Source organism: Poecilia reticulata, linkage group LG4, assembly GCF_000633615.1.
Source record: "Poecilia reticulata strain Guanapo linkage group LG4, Guppy_female_1.0+MT, whole genome shotgun sequence".
Lineage (NCBI taxonomy): Eukaryota > Metazoa > Chordata > Actinopteri > Cyprinodontiformes > Poeciliidae > Poecilia > Poecilia reticulata.
The window spans coordinates 4,079,374-4,092,949 of NC_024334.1; the positions used below are offsets into that span (position 1 = coordinate 4,079,374).

General features: G+C 46.8%; 2 protein-coding genes across 2 annotated transcripts in view; both read left to right on the top strand.

Annotated features, from left to right (window-relative positions):
- The first annotated feature begins 658 nt into the window (after positions 1-658).
- Positions 659-11,841, top strand: stil (STIL centriolar assembly protein). The gene is made up of 17 exons (XM_017304243.1): positions 659-1,059; positions 1,952-2,059; positions 3,028-3,143; positions 3,310-3,488; positions 4,247-4,491; positions 4,659-4,742; positions 4,824-4,910; positions 5,626-5,779; positions 5,846-5,949; positions 6,026-6,134; positions 6,523-7,014; positions 7,129-7,302; positions 7,785-7,884; positions 7,956-8,133; positions 9,070-9,160; positions 9,898-10,184; positions 11,136-11,841. Exons 1-17 carry the CDS (start codon positions 980-982, stop codon positions 11,680-11,682), a joined length of 3,135 nt encoding a protein of 1,044 aa, XP_017159732.1. The 5' UTR covers positions 659-979; the 3' UTR covers positions 11,683-11,841.
- A 1,046-nt stretch (positions 11,842-12,887) lies between these two features.
- serpinc1 (serpin peptidase inhibitor, clade C (antithrombin), member 1) overlaps positions 12,888-13,576 on the top strand; it is a 12,095-nt gene continuing 11,406 nt past the window's right edge. The window contains exon 1 of the mRNA XM_008406361.2: positions 12,888-12,994. The gene's annotated coding sequence lies outside the window, so the exon portion shown is untranslated. The remainder of the gene's footprint in view (positions 12,995-13,576) is intronic.

Genomic DNA, 13,576 nt, shown 5'->3' on the forward strand with positions numbered 1-13,576 from the left:
GAGTGTGGCCATGGATTTGGCCATCACAGTCTCAAACCCTTCATTAATAAAATGATTTATTTATGGTGATGGGCTTGTCCTTCTTGCCCAGCGGTGCTCATGTCCAGGCCTCCAGAGTTTCCATCCTGCAACCTTCAGTCGCCTCCCTGCTCCACCGGAGAAACGCTGATTATTTATGCCATTTGATGCAAACTGCAGCTCTGTGTAGATTCATCAGAAACACAACGGTACTGAAAGGTGGGTGAGCTCTCAGGCGTCCCATCATCACTGAACAGATAATTAAAAGTTTACCCAGTTGTAGAAATTTCTGATCTGTAGTTTTTCTAGTGGATGTTTAATGATGAATTGTTGATTTAGTTAGAATGGCTCCGTTACCGGGCCCGGTCAGAGCTGATCCCGGTCTGTTGGAGTGAGGATGCATCTAAAAGTTGCAGGATGGGAACTCTCTAGGACTGGACTTCAGCACCCCGGTTCTTAAACCGTTGACAACCATCGCGTTGTCATGGCAACATGCTGTTAGGGGTCTGAAAAACCATATTTTTCCGTCAGCCTGCAGGAGGCAGTGTCGAGTAACAGTTTGTCACATTCGACGATGACAACTGCTGACGCGAAACAAAGCGAAAGGTCATTGGTCAGACCGAATGTGAGGACATTTCTTATTGGTCTGTTCCTTCACCCCGCCAGTACGACATAGAATCAGCGCCATAATTAAACGGCGCTTGTATTTAGACGTCTGGAATTTTGTTTTTATGTATTTTAAAACAAGTTCTAACAAACAAAGATGAAAACTGTTTTTGAGGAAAGCGTCTTCTACGTCCATTAGTCATCTAAAGGCGTGGAGCTTTGCCCGGTAAGTGCAGCTCAGACGGAGCCGATGCGGCCGGAGCGGGAGGTTAGCAGCGGGCGTTAGCTGCGGGGACCCCGGTGTTACCGTCCTTCATCCACCGCTCACTGCTTCACTTCACCGGCCTCAGCAAGCATGAGCTACCCGGTGAACCTCCAGGCCCTGCCCGGCAAAGTTCTTCAGGAGGTTTTCACTCCAGAAAACATGAGAAGAAGGTGAGTTTGTTGTTATGATGTTCACCTGTTAAGGTGATTTAACTGTTATGGCTTCCACAAACAGCCGAGCAACGCTGAGAGGTTTAATGGCGTCAATGTTTACGTCATCTAAAACAAGATGTCAGCGTTTCAGCCATTTCCTCCACTTCTGTTCATTATTGTTATAACCAGATTAATATAAAGTATTTTACATACGAGTGTGTTAAGGGTGGATGAGAGTTAGCAGGAAATCCAGGAGATTAAATGTTCTGAAAACTTTTAGGCTTTAGCTCTTATGAACATTAATTTGTTGCCAAGAAACTGGATGCATTTAAAAGTTAAAGTAGTTAAAATGCGCTGCATTTGAGGAACACAAGATAAATAACGTGAGTTAAAAAAAAAAAAATGAAGACGGTAATGGTTCTAAAAATAAAACTCTTTATTTTTAGACATGAACTCATGATGTTGAGGTTTTATTTAAATTTTCACTCTGAATTGTGACGTTTTAAATTCCCATAATTCTGACTTTTTTCTCCCCCAAGGAATTTAAAATTAAAATTTTAGAATTTATTATTGTTTGTCACCGGACACGGTGAGATTAAATGTAAACTTAAACTAATTTTATTAAGTTCTTGGTATTCTGACTTTAATTCAATAATTCTGTTTTTTTTTTTGTTTTTTTTGCTCTCAGAATTCTGAGAAAAAAAGTAAAAATTCTGATTTTTAAAATTCTCGGAGGGAAGAATCGGAATTATGACTCAAAATTCATACTTTTTAAATTCTTGTAATTCTGACTTTATTTCTTAGAATTTTGAGAAGAGTCAGAAATGTAACGTTTTAATCTTATGATTACAATCTCAGAAATATGACTTTTTTCCCAGAAGTCTGACTTTCTCCTGTTTCCAACCAGCAGGCGCTCCGTTGGCTCCCTCGCTCAACTGGCGTTCCCTAAATCCCGCTTGGCTCTGTGGGACAGCAGCGCAGCGGGAGAGAAGCTCCGCCTCCAGCTCTGCTCCCACAGGTAAACGCTAACCTGTTGCTAAGGCCACGCTAGCTCAGATTTGACTGGAGTTTAATTATGGAGACTCGTTTTAAAATAGGGTTGTTGTAAACGATTATTTTAGTAATCGAGTAATCTATAGATTTTTCTTACGATTAATCGAGTAATCGGATAAAAACAATTATGAAATAAAATATTGGTAAATCTTCCATAACACCAGTGTTACTATCGGATATCAACATCAGTCTATTTTTTCCACATTTGAGCTTCCCTACCAGTTACCTTTTTGTAGACCGGGGGAGAAACACGGAATATTTACGGCTCCTCCGTTCAGAAACTCATCTACCAGCCATGTTCCGCCTCCCGTTTGTTCAGACCGGGATGATATAAGTTTATTGTGCGGTTCGTCCGTAAAGCTGCTCTGACCCTGTAAGCATCAACCCTCAGCCGCCCGCCGTGTTCAGTCTCTCCGCTCACCTGTAKAAATCCTCCTCAGCTTCTTCCCGCCGTTCAACCAGCAGCTCCGGAGCAGAAAGGCTGCCGAACTCCCGGCATCGCGCCGGTCATTTTAAGGATGTTTATTGGTCCCACAAAAACGATGAAAACCCGGAATTATCACCAATCAGTAAAATCCCCGCGGGCCGAACTTGAAGATTGGACGTTATGCCGCTAACACGTAGCTTCCGTCAACAACTCAGAGAAGGAAGTCAGAGCTCCGCGCAACGCAAATAATGTTCCGGCTGAAACACGGTGCGCTAAATGATAAAACATAAATTAACGAAGCTTCGAGGCAGGAACATTTTTCTCGAGGGATTTTAATAATCGAGGTTCTCGAATCACTCGAGGAATCGTTTCAGCCCTGTTTTAAAATCAACTAAATAAACAAACTTACTGCAATTATCTGCTTATAGTCGTTATTTCAGGTTAAAACATTTCACCTAATCTTATTTATAATAAGAATGGTGGGCCTCCTCCTTGGTTTCCTGCAGGAAACCTCGGCTTGTCCTCCTGGAGAAAGCTCTGCGCCTGGCGCAGCGCCACGCCCGCCATAGCAACAAGCCCCGCCTCCACTGTTTCCTCCTGGGGTCGCTCTCTGTGAATGAAGGTGAGAGTCGGTTCCCATCCTGATCGATCGGTGCGCTAATGATCCGCTAGTGATCCACAAAAAATTAGCTATTGGGTCGCTAACGAGCCGCTAATGGTCCGTTATCAACCTGTTGATGATTAGCTAGCGATCCGCTCCATGTCCTGACCTCTGCTGCGACCCCCAGATGAGGACGGGGTCACCGTGACCTTGGACCGCTTCGATCCGGGTCGGGACCAGGCCGGAACCGCGGCGCCATCTGCTCTGCTTCCTGGAGACGTTCTGGTCCCCTGCGTGGTCGTCCAGTCCGAGACGCCGCAGGACGCCGCTGTCCAATCAGAGGCTGAGCTTCACCACTGCTTCAAGGTGATTGGTCGATTTCCAGGGTCTGTACAGGTGCTGGAATTTCATTTTGGTGTTTTCAAGGTTTGGAAAGTTTTTGAATTCTGCATGAAGTCCTCCAAACGTGCCTGGAATTCAAGCTGCACAGTTTATAATAAAGAAATCTAACGTTTGATTAAAGGCCAAAATCTGGAAAACTTAGCAAATCAGGTTTTTAAAGATGATGAAAATATATATTTTATCTCTTTCTGAAGGTAATTCAGACTAAACCTCTGTTGTTTTAGATCAGTTAGATTTAGTCAGCCAGTTTTCTCTATTTGCTAAACGGCAAAAAATAATTTGAGACTTTTTTTGTAACTTTCTTTGCATATTTGTGTTTAAGCATTTAATGTGAGCTGGAAAGTTATTTACAAATCTTAACGTGATTGTTTTTATGTAATGAATATTTATTATTCCTAACGGCTTATTGACTTATTGATTGTCGTTTACTTTATATGTTAGATATTGAAATTATTATTATAATGTTTTGGTAGTGGGGAGCTGTGTGAGTGTTGGACATTTCAAAACATACATTTTTGTCATATTCTAGGTTTCAGAATGACGTCATGTGAATTAAAACTCATTTTTAGTTTATTTGTATTGTTTTTATCTTTAAAGTTTGGTAGAAAGTTTAAAAATGTCCCTTGAAAGTTTTGGAATTTTTCTGTTTAAACCATTTTTTATCTTTTGAAGCTTCGTCCTCCAGATGTTGGCCGTTGAGCTGATCGTTTCTGTTGTTTCAGGCGCTGCAGCAGTTGGTGAGCAGCAGACAGACTCTGGATCTGTCCCAGCTGCTGAAGGTCAAAGTTCACGTTGTCTGCCGGCAGCAGGCCGACGCCGCCGCGTTCAGCCTCAGCTGGTCGGCCGTCTGTCCTGCCGTCCCTCTGGACGTCCAGCCGGTCCGCGCCGTCCCCATCATCCCCACCGCCCTGCTGAGGGCGCTGACGAGCGTCGGCCGACCGGCGCCCCCCGCTGGCCGCCAGCGAGGGTGAGAGACGGGGTTTTGAAGCATTTAACTTGTGGAAAATCGGGTTTATTTATTTTTTTACCAGTGAACGTTTTGGGTTTCCATTGTTCCCAGTAAACCTGCTGTTATTTGAAAATGCAATTCTCTGATGGCGTCACTTCCTGCTGATGCGTTTGTGTTGCTGGCAGGTTTCTGACCATGGATCAGAGCAGGAAGCTGGTTCTGCTGCTGGAGTCGGACCCCAAAGCCTCCAGCCTGCCGCTTGTCGGCCTGTAGGTCCACAAATGTTTTCAAATCCACAGAAACGGACGATGAAAACCCGTTTGCTGACGTTTCCGTCTTCCTCCCATCAGCTGGCTGAGCGGCGTCATACACGCCTACAACCCCCAGGTCTGGGCCTGGAGCCTCAGGTTCATGTTTGGCTCCGCCCTGCAGGACAGGTGAGGGTTCTGGTTCTGGTTGTGGAAGGTGAGACAAAAAAATCAATCCACAAAAGAATCCTGATTCTCTTTCTTACTGCGATTCAGAACCTAACGGATGGACAATAAATCAATAGTTGTATATCAATAGATCATAGAGTTGATGGAATATTCACTGAACTCTGATCCAGAACCGTGTGGCATTCTGGGAGATGTAGGCAGAGGAAAACCTCTCTAGGCTAGCCTAGCTAAGTTGGTGGAATCAACTCACTCGCTCTCGCTGGTTGCCTAGCAACAGCCTGCTGGGTGAGTAGCAGCTCCCCCCCCAACTTTGGTTGCCTAGCAACGGCCTGCTGAGTAACTGCCAGCGGCAGTTTTGAAGTTTCCCCTCTTAAAGATAAAGAAACAAAGGAACTGAAACTGGACCAAACAGGAAATATCACACCAGCAGGTTGACTATTTTAGATGTTTAAAACCAAAAATTGATCAATAATTATTGACATTAACTGATGTTGACAGCCCTAATAATCTGAAATTTAAATGCGTTAATTTAAACGCAGATTAATCAAAGTTCTACTTTGACCCAGAAGCCGCTGTCTCTCCAGGGCGGCGTAATAAAGGGGTTGGACGCTCAGATAAAATCATCTCCTCTTGTCAGTTTGTGCCTGAAGATAATTTGATGTGTTAAAAGTTTCCGGGTCGTAGTTCTGATGATCCCGTCTCCGCTGCGTTTCAGGGTTCTGTCTGAGCTCGGCTGCTTCCTCCTGGTCGTGTTTGGCTCCGCCCACAGAACCCCTCAGTTCTTCCAGTGCCGAGATTCCCGACCGGGACCGGGAGCCCAGCTGGACTTCCAGCTGCTGACGGCCTCCCAGGCCGCCACGCTCTACCAGGTAACCACCGGCTCTGGTTTCTGGGCCTGGCGGGTCGAGGTGCTGGGTAACAATGTGTCCGGCCAGCAGGTGGCGCCGGTGGACGGCGGGGCGCTGCGGTGCGAGTTGGACTTGGAGGATCGCAGCAGGCGGGGCGAAGCGTTCAGAGCGGCTCACAGCGCCTTCAGCAGGTCAGAACTCGCCCAGTTCTTCTAATCAGACCAAGAAGAAGAAGAGCGTGGCGCTGATGTTCGGTTCTGTTGCCAGGGCGACGCCTCCAGCTGCCGGTCCGTCCGTCAGCGATCAGGACTCTGGAGTGGAGGATGAGGACTTTTCTCCCCGGCCGTCTCCGAGCCCCCACCCTCCAGCAGCTCAGGTGGGTTCAGGCGTCTCCTTGCAGTGAAAACTGAATGTTATTTTTATTGTGATTGAGTAAAACTCCCTTCACCAGCTGGGTTTCAGCCATTAGAGCTGCAGACACCATTACAGCCCAGACGAGGCACCAAAGTCAGAGATTCCTCAGGTTTATTTTATAGCAAATAAACGATGAACAACATTTAAAGGGCTCAAAATGCAAAATTCACATTTTGTTTCTTTGTTTTTCTATTTGTGTTTCTAGTGCTTCTAAAAAAAAAAAAAAACTTTGCTTAAAAAAACACGCAAGTCAATGTTTTTCGGTGTCATGAAATTGAGCTGAGAGGTTGTTTGTGTTGCTAGGCAACACTCACTTCCTGTAACGCCGCCGCCGTTCGTTTCGGTTCCAGGCTCGCCGCGTCCAGCCGTCCGTTCCTGAACTCTCCCTGCTGATCGACGGCAGCTTCTCCTCCAATCACAGCGCGGGGCGGCACTCTGGCCCCGCCCACAGGCTGCCTCCAGCCAATAGGAAGCCGGCTTCCCCCGCTGCCTCTTCATCAGTGCCACAGCCGCCTCCTCTTCCTCACCTCCACAGCACGCCGAACTCCAACCTGCAGCAGCCCTGCGCCTGCTGCTCCGCCCACAACTGCACCTCCATCTTCCCCTCGCCAGCGCTCCTCCCTGCTGCCGTTGCTCCTCACATCCAGCATTCTGCTCCTCTTCCTCCTCCTTCTTCTCTGAAAGCGTCTTCGCCCCTCGCCTCCTCACAGCACTACACCCCCAAACATCCGTCCACTCCTCCTCTTCCTCCTTCCTCCTCTCATCAGCAAACTACTCCTCTTCCTCCAAGCCTTCACTCTCCTCTTCCTCTTTTCTGCTCCCATAAACAGACTCCTCCTCTTCTTCCCTGCAGCCATCCCTCCACCCCTCCTCTTCCTCCCTGCAGCCATCCCTCCACCCCTCCTCTTCCTCCCTGCAGCCATCCCTCCACCCCTCCTCTTCTTCCCTGCAGCCATCCATCCACCCCTCCTCTTCCTCCTCCTGCCCCCCTGTGGCACGCAGAGCCCCCCTCCCTCGCTCGCCCCCCGTGTGGGAATCCCTGCTGTGAGAAAGTGGGCGGAGTCCTGACCTCTGACACCTACCAGCTGCTGCTGCATCAGGACCAACAGCTGCGCCTCCTGCAGGCTCAGGTAAGAACTGCAGCTCGGCTCTCGCCTCCTTGGCCGCGGCAGCATCATGCTGTGGGCCTGGAGAGGAGGAAGCCATCTTTAGAAACTCAACAGCTTGATGGGTTTTCCACAGAACACAGATCCAAAGCATTCAGAATGTTCCTCGTTTAATTTTTTGGTGTAGGAGTTTTTATTGAATTACTACTTTAATGCAATATAACAACTTTATTCTGATGTTATTACGACGTTATTTTCACGTTACGACTTTATTCTCACGGTATTTTTGCTTTAAATCTTTATTTTACTGTCATACCACTTTTTTCTCTCTTTATTAGGACTTTTTTCTTCTTTACTGTATAAAAACGGCTTCGCTCTGTCCTCCGGATCAGGTTGAAGCTAGCAGAGGTGAAATGCTCTGTTGTCATGGCGACAGGTTGTGACGCAGCAGAATCGGATCGGAACATGCAGTGTCGGGTCCCAGATGTTCCTGTTGTCTCCTGCAGGTCCAGATGCTGCTGGAGGCCCAGGGGAAGCTGCAGTCGTCCGGCCCGCAGGTCCAAACGCCGACGCCCAGGAGCACCGCCAGCGTCGCCGTGGAAACGGGTGAGCCTGCCCCCTCCCAGCAGCTCTCGACCTCCACACGTTTCCTCCTCTGAAGCCGCTGCTGTTTGCAGGCGCCAGTTTGTTCTGGGGTCAAAGTCCCGACCGGCCGCTCCTGCAGGAGGAACCGGAACCCAAACCCGACCCCAGAACCCCGCCCTCATCCTCCTCCAGCGCCTCCGCCTCGTCACATGACCTGTCGCTGCACAAGCCAGAGGAAGGAGCGAGCTGCTCTCCGTCCGACCCCAACAGGTAGACGGCAGCATCCCACTGGGATGGACTGGTATCGGGTTTGCTTTATACTGGGCAGGCGACCAGAGTAGTCCAGTTAAGTCTCTGCTCTTAAAGCTGCAGTACGTAACTTTTATAACATTTTGTTTTTACATTATTATGAGAGATAATCTGTAAAAAAAAAAAATCCAGCTTGTCTGTCTTCTCCCAGCGCTAACTAGAAACAACCAATCAGAGCCAGGAGGCGGGCCTTAGCGCTGCCAATCACCCTCTGCACAGCCTGTCATGAATGCTAAGGCTAGTTAGCATAGCATATAAACGATAAGTTGTTTCTCTGTCATTTAGAAGTGCGTACATGAGTTGATTGACAGCGCTGAGACCCTCCTCGTGGCTCTGATTGGTTGGTTTGCTGCATTTCTTCAGACGGCAACAGCAGCTCAGGGAGGAGATCTCAAAACAAACTGTCCCAGCATGGAGACGGTTTTAACGTAAAACAAAGTTACAAACTGCAGCTTTAAGAGGCGAAGCTTTCGTTCATTCAGGAAGTTTGTTTCTGATCGGAAATCATACGAAAGTCCAAGGACTGGATGGCATTTAAGGGAAGAAAACATTAAATATAATGTCTGATTTGCGGTTTTGGTGATTCATCACCATAAGCCGGATGTTTATGATGAGCCAGGCAGCAAAGGTATCAGTCAGGAGCAGGCTGCAAACATTTCTACAATATATATGAACAATGAATCAGAAGATTCTTCAGTAAAGTTTTTGTTGGGATCAGTGTGAAGTGTGTCTGGGTTTAATAATGCTGTTATGCCCAATAACTGATATTTTACCAATATCGGATATTTCTCCCAAACCTTTTGACATCATAAAAACTCAACCACAAATATCGGCCCGGTTTTACCGATCGGACCGATACGGCTGATCTGTAACCCGTGTTCTGTTGGTTCTGTCCAGCACCAGCGGCCTGCAGAGTCCGGTTCTGGGAGAGAGCGCCAGCATGTGCGGGCCCCCAGCAGAGCAGCAGAGCTTCTACCAGAACCTGATGGTACCGGCACGTTTCTGATCGGATCAGAGCCTAAAGGACAGGAGGCTGAGCTTCACCACGCCGGGATTACCTCATGTGTTAGGGATTAGATGAACCAGCCGATGCCAAACACACGAGGGATTATTCTGGGATTTTTCATTTGATTTTTAAATATTTAAAGAGAAAAAATAAAAATTCCACTTCTATGGTTTTTTAACTAAAACTCTGATGGAAACCAAACGGTACCGTTGAGAACGAAGTGGTATTAATACGTTATTACCTGGATAATGTGAGATAATATGACAGAGTCATAATATTATCCAAAGTTATAATAAAATCGTAATATTACCAGATTAAAAGGAAAATTAATAGTTGCAACAATATTAGTATAAATTCCCAATAATACGAGAATAAAGTCACTATAATTCCAGTATAAAGCAGCAGCTCCTCCATTAAAATGAGAAACGTTGAGCTGTACTTTGTTCTAATCTTTCAAATTATTATCAGCAGAACTTTGAGGCGACTGAATCTGTTCAGGAGAACCGACCACAATCGGGTCAGGTTGGATCCTAATGACCATCAGAACCTTTTCCTCCTATTTGTTTGTTTTTTATTCTGATCATTTCACAATAAATAAATAAATTCGGCAGTCTGGCCGTATTCCTGCGTCCTGTTGGAACACGTTGATGTTTTTGTTGGTTCTGATGGTTCTGATGGGTTCCAGCGGCCCGGTTCTGATGACTCTTCTTTCTCCTCAGACTCAGCTCAGCAGCCGCCTGCAGGAGTCGGACAGCAGACAGGAAGCGGAGGACGACTCCAACAGGAAGAGCCCGTCTGCATCCCAGTCCTCCCAGCACTCCCAGTCCTCCCAGCTGTCCTCTTCCTCTTCTGACAGGAAGCGGGACCAGAAGAAGAGGAGGAGTCCGGACGCCGACGCCGTGACCCGAGCGACGCTGCGGCGGCTGCAGCAGCTTGGCGTCGCCGTGGATACGGAAAATCTGACAGAGTTGGACAAGAGCCGAATCAGAGCGGTGGAGACGGCCAGGTACCGGTCTCACCTGGATGGCTGCCGGTTTATATGACGTCACTTAAGGATGCTAGCAAAACTTCACTGTTGTAACTATTTAAAGGGGCAGTGACACGTAAAATCCAACCTGGAGGGTTAGTTTGATCCTTTCATGTTTAAGAAATCCCTCAATCTCCATGGCAACCATTCAGCTGTGCAAAAAAGCCTGGGTGGACTTAGCCCCGCCTTCGAGGCGCAGCTCCTCCCCCATGCAGACTAGCCAGCAGCAATTAGCAAACATCTGCTGAGCTCGTTACAGGAGCTGCTGCTGGTAAAAACATTAAGCGCTTAATAGAGGAGCCATGTTGGGATGACTTCCTGGAGGCGGAGCTACAGAAAGGGCAGAAGCTTCTTAAAGAGACAGAGGCCCAATTTCAAGTCTTATTGGATATATGTAGCATTTTTATAACAACTGAAGGTAACATAGTTACTTCATCGCGCTGTAAAATTCCTGTTTAAGAATTTTTTGAGCACAAAACGATGTCATCAGCATGGAGGGTAATATTCTCAGTAAAATTACAACAAGGCAGTAAAGATAAAGTATAAAATATTAAAGGAAAAATGTAATCATATATTTAAACATCTTTCAGTTGAAAACTGAAAAAGTTCTGTATCATTGAAGAACAATTCATCATGATTAGAGAACAACTTTAACACCATCGGCGGTTATGATGACCACTGGCGATCACGTGACTCCGCCCCTTTAATTCGCCCGACTTCCTGTATCGGCCTGCCGGGTCGCTGATGATGTCAGCTGAGCTCATTTGATCACGCTGTGACGGTACGCTGACAACACGCCACCCGGTGTTAAAGCGGCAAGATAAATGCCATCAGTAACCATGGCAACCAGTGGCAGTTTAAAGTCGCTCTATTTACAATCGATCCTTTTAGGCGCCGTTTGACCTTTGACCCGTTGTTTCTCTCCGCCAGCACGTTGGCGACCATCGACCCTGCGGCGGTCGTCTCCAGGCTGAGCGTCTCCGAGGCGACGGGCAGCGATCTGTTCGCCGGCGGCAGCGTGGACCTGAGCCTGGAGGCCAACGCCATCGCCCTGCGCTACCTCAGCCAATCACAGCTCAGCAGGCTGTCCCTGGGAGGCCACGCCCCCCTGCACGGCCACGCCCCCTCCGGCTGCGGCGACTCCCTGCTGTCGCCTAGCAACATGTCCCTGGCCACCAGGAAGTACATGAGGCGCTACGGCCTGATTGAGGAGGAGGAGGAGGAGGAAGAGGTCAGAGGTCAGGAGGCCCGACAGCCGCTGAGCGACGCCCTCAACCTGAAGTCCCTCCCACAGAGTCAGCTGATCCGGGAGCTGCGGCCCAAAATGCAGCTGTTGGCTGGAACCGGCGCCGGCGAGGAGAAAGAGAACCGAACGGCGCCGGTGGGCCGGACCGGTCCAAACGGGCCGCAGCCAGAGGGATCGGTCGGGAACATCCTGGACCTGAGCCGCCTGAGGCAGCTGCCCAAGCTGTTCTGACCCACCAGAACCAGAACCAAACCTGGACTTACTTTAATACATGTGAACTTTAGATGAAGTCGGGTTCTGGTTCTCTTGGACCAGAACCCGGTCAGGTCAGCTGACTCTGTTTTTATTTTTTTGTTTTCTGGTTTTTATGTGAAACTTCTTCTGCACTTTTTTAATATTTATGATTTTACAAATAAAATTTGATTCAGATTTTAAATAAATTGTTTCTGGATGTTTAAATACAGAAAATAAAAATGAATTTATTACAAGACAAACATAAAATGTCTAATATATTTAGCTCTGCTTTTAATGCAACTTCATCTTTTTATCAAATGTTTACAGGAGAGTAAACATCAGATCTGGTTTTTAATTCCTTCCAAAAACGTTTAGAAAATTAACTACATTTTTTTTTTTTGGAAAACAATTTTCCATCCATCCATTTTCTTTCACCCTTGTCCCTCAGTGGGGTCGGGAGGTGCTGGTGCCCATCTCCAGCCAACGTTTCAGGCGAGAGGCGGGGTCACCTGGACAGGTCACCAGTCTGTCGCAGGGCAACACAGAGACACACAACCATGCACACACACACTCACACCTAGGGGCAATTTGGAGAGGCCAATTAACCTGACAGTCATGTTTTTGGACTGTGGGAGGAAACCGGAGTACCTGGAGAAAACCCACCATGCACAGGGAGAACATGGAGACTCCATGCAGAAAGACCGGGAATCGAACCCAGAACCTTCTTGCTGCAAGGCAACAGCTCTACCAACTGCGCCACTGTGCAGCCCGGAAAACAATTTAGATTTCTTTAAAGGTATTTTAAAGTTGGAGTTTCTTGTGAGGTTAAGTTTCTTCTAACAGTTTTATTTAAAGTGAACTAAGATATTTTCACAAGAAACTAGACAAAACAAACAAGTCAGACATGAAAAGAGCCCCATTCTGTGTTTAAACGTAAAACAAGTAATTACATTTTGTAAAAAGTAACATTTTTACCCAAATTTAAAATTTTCTGCCCAAAGTTTCCTTTTCCGATAATAAATTATCACAAAGCAAATTACTCATTATTTATTGGGACTTCTAACTTGATGTTGTTTTTATTTTCTAAATTTAAAAATGAAGGTTGAAGATTTTGCAGCTGGAAACGGTTTTGTTCCTGCGCGGGGGTCACCTGACCCGTTCAGGTATTGATCAGGGTTCGTCGTCATGGTGACGGCGGCGGGTCGATGTTTCAAAGGTTGGCGTGGGTCTGTGGCTGCTCTGCAGGACAGTGACCTGCTTCCAGCTCAGACTGCTCTCTCCTCCTGCACTCGCTGCTGTACCTGCTCAGGTAAATTCCTCATTATTGGCTAAATTATTCTGCTTCTGGAAAAATTTGTGTTTTTGTTGGTTTTTTTTTTAATGTTGCTGAAAGTAAAAAAGTTTCTTGGACTTCAGCCTTTTGGCCTCATTGATCTTTGATCAATATCTACCATCTGTTGCTGTTTACCTGAAGTTTCTGATCAATAAGTGAAGGAAAATCTTCCTCTGTGTCCGACCGAAATCTGAAAAAATAAAACTTTATTAGCAACGCAGCCTGAACATCTGAAACGGTGATCGAACGTTGGAGGAGCAGCTGATGTCACATGTCCTTATCGTCACTCTGCTTTAATTCAGCCGCATTGGAGGGTTTCCCAGCCTGAGTGGCCTAGTTAAAGGCTGGAAACAAGTGCAGGCTTTAACTAGGCCACTTCAAAACATTCATGTTTTTGTTTGTTTTGTATCGGTGATGAAAGTCACAAGTTCAAGGTCACAACCTGACAGTAAGTCGGTTGTTTCTGCATCTGCTAAAGGCAGTTGCTCAACAAAGTTGCTCTTTCAGGGACAGTTGCTGCTTTAGAGAAAGTTGCTGTTTCAGGGACAGTTGCTGTTT

Bases quoted from the DNA above. Each gene is read 5' to 3' on its own strand.
- stil (XM_017304243.1), top strand. From the start codon at position 980: ATGAGCTACCCGGTGAACCTCCAGGCCCTGCCCGGCAAAGTTCTTCAG. The intron at 6,135-6,522 runs GTGGGTTCAGGC...TTTCGGTTCCAG, and splicing joins CCCACCCTCCAGCAGCTCAG to GCTCGCCGCGTCCAGCCGTC. The intron at 7,015-7,128 runs CTTCCCTGCAGC...CCCTGCAGCCAT, and splicing joins ATAAACAGACTCCTCCTCTT to CCATCCACCCCTCCTCTTCC.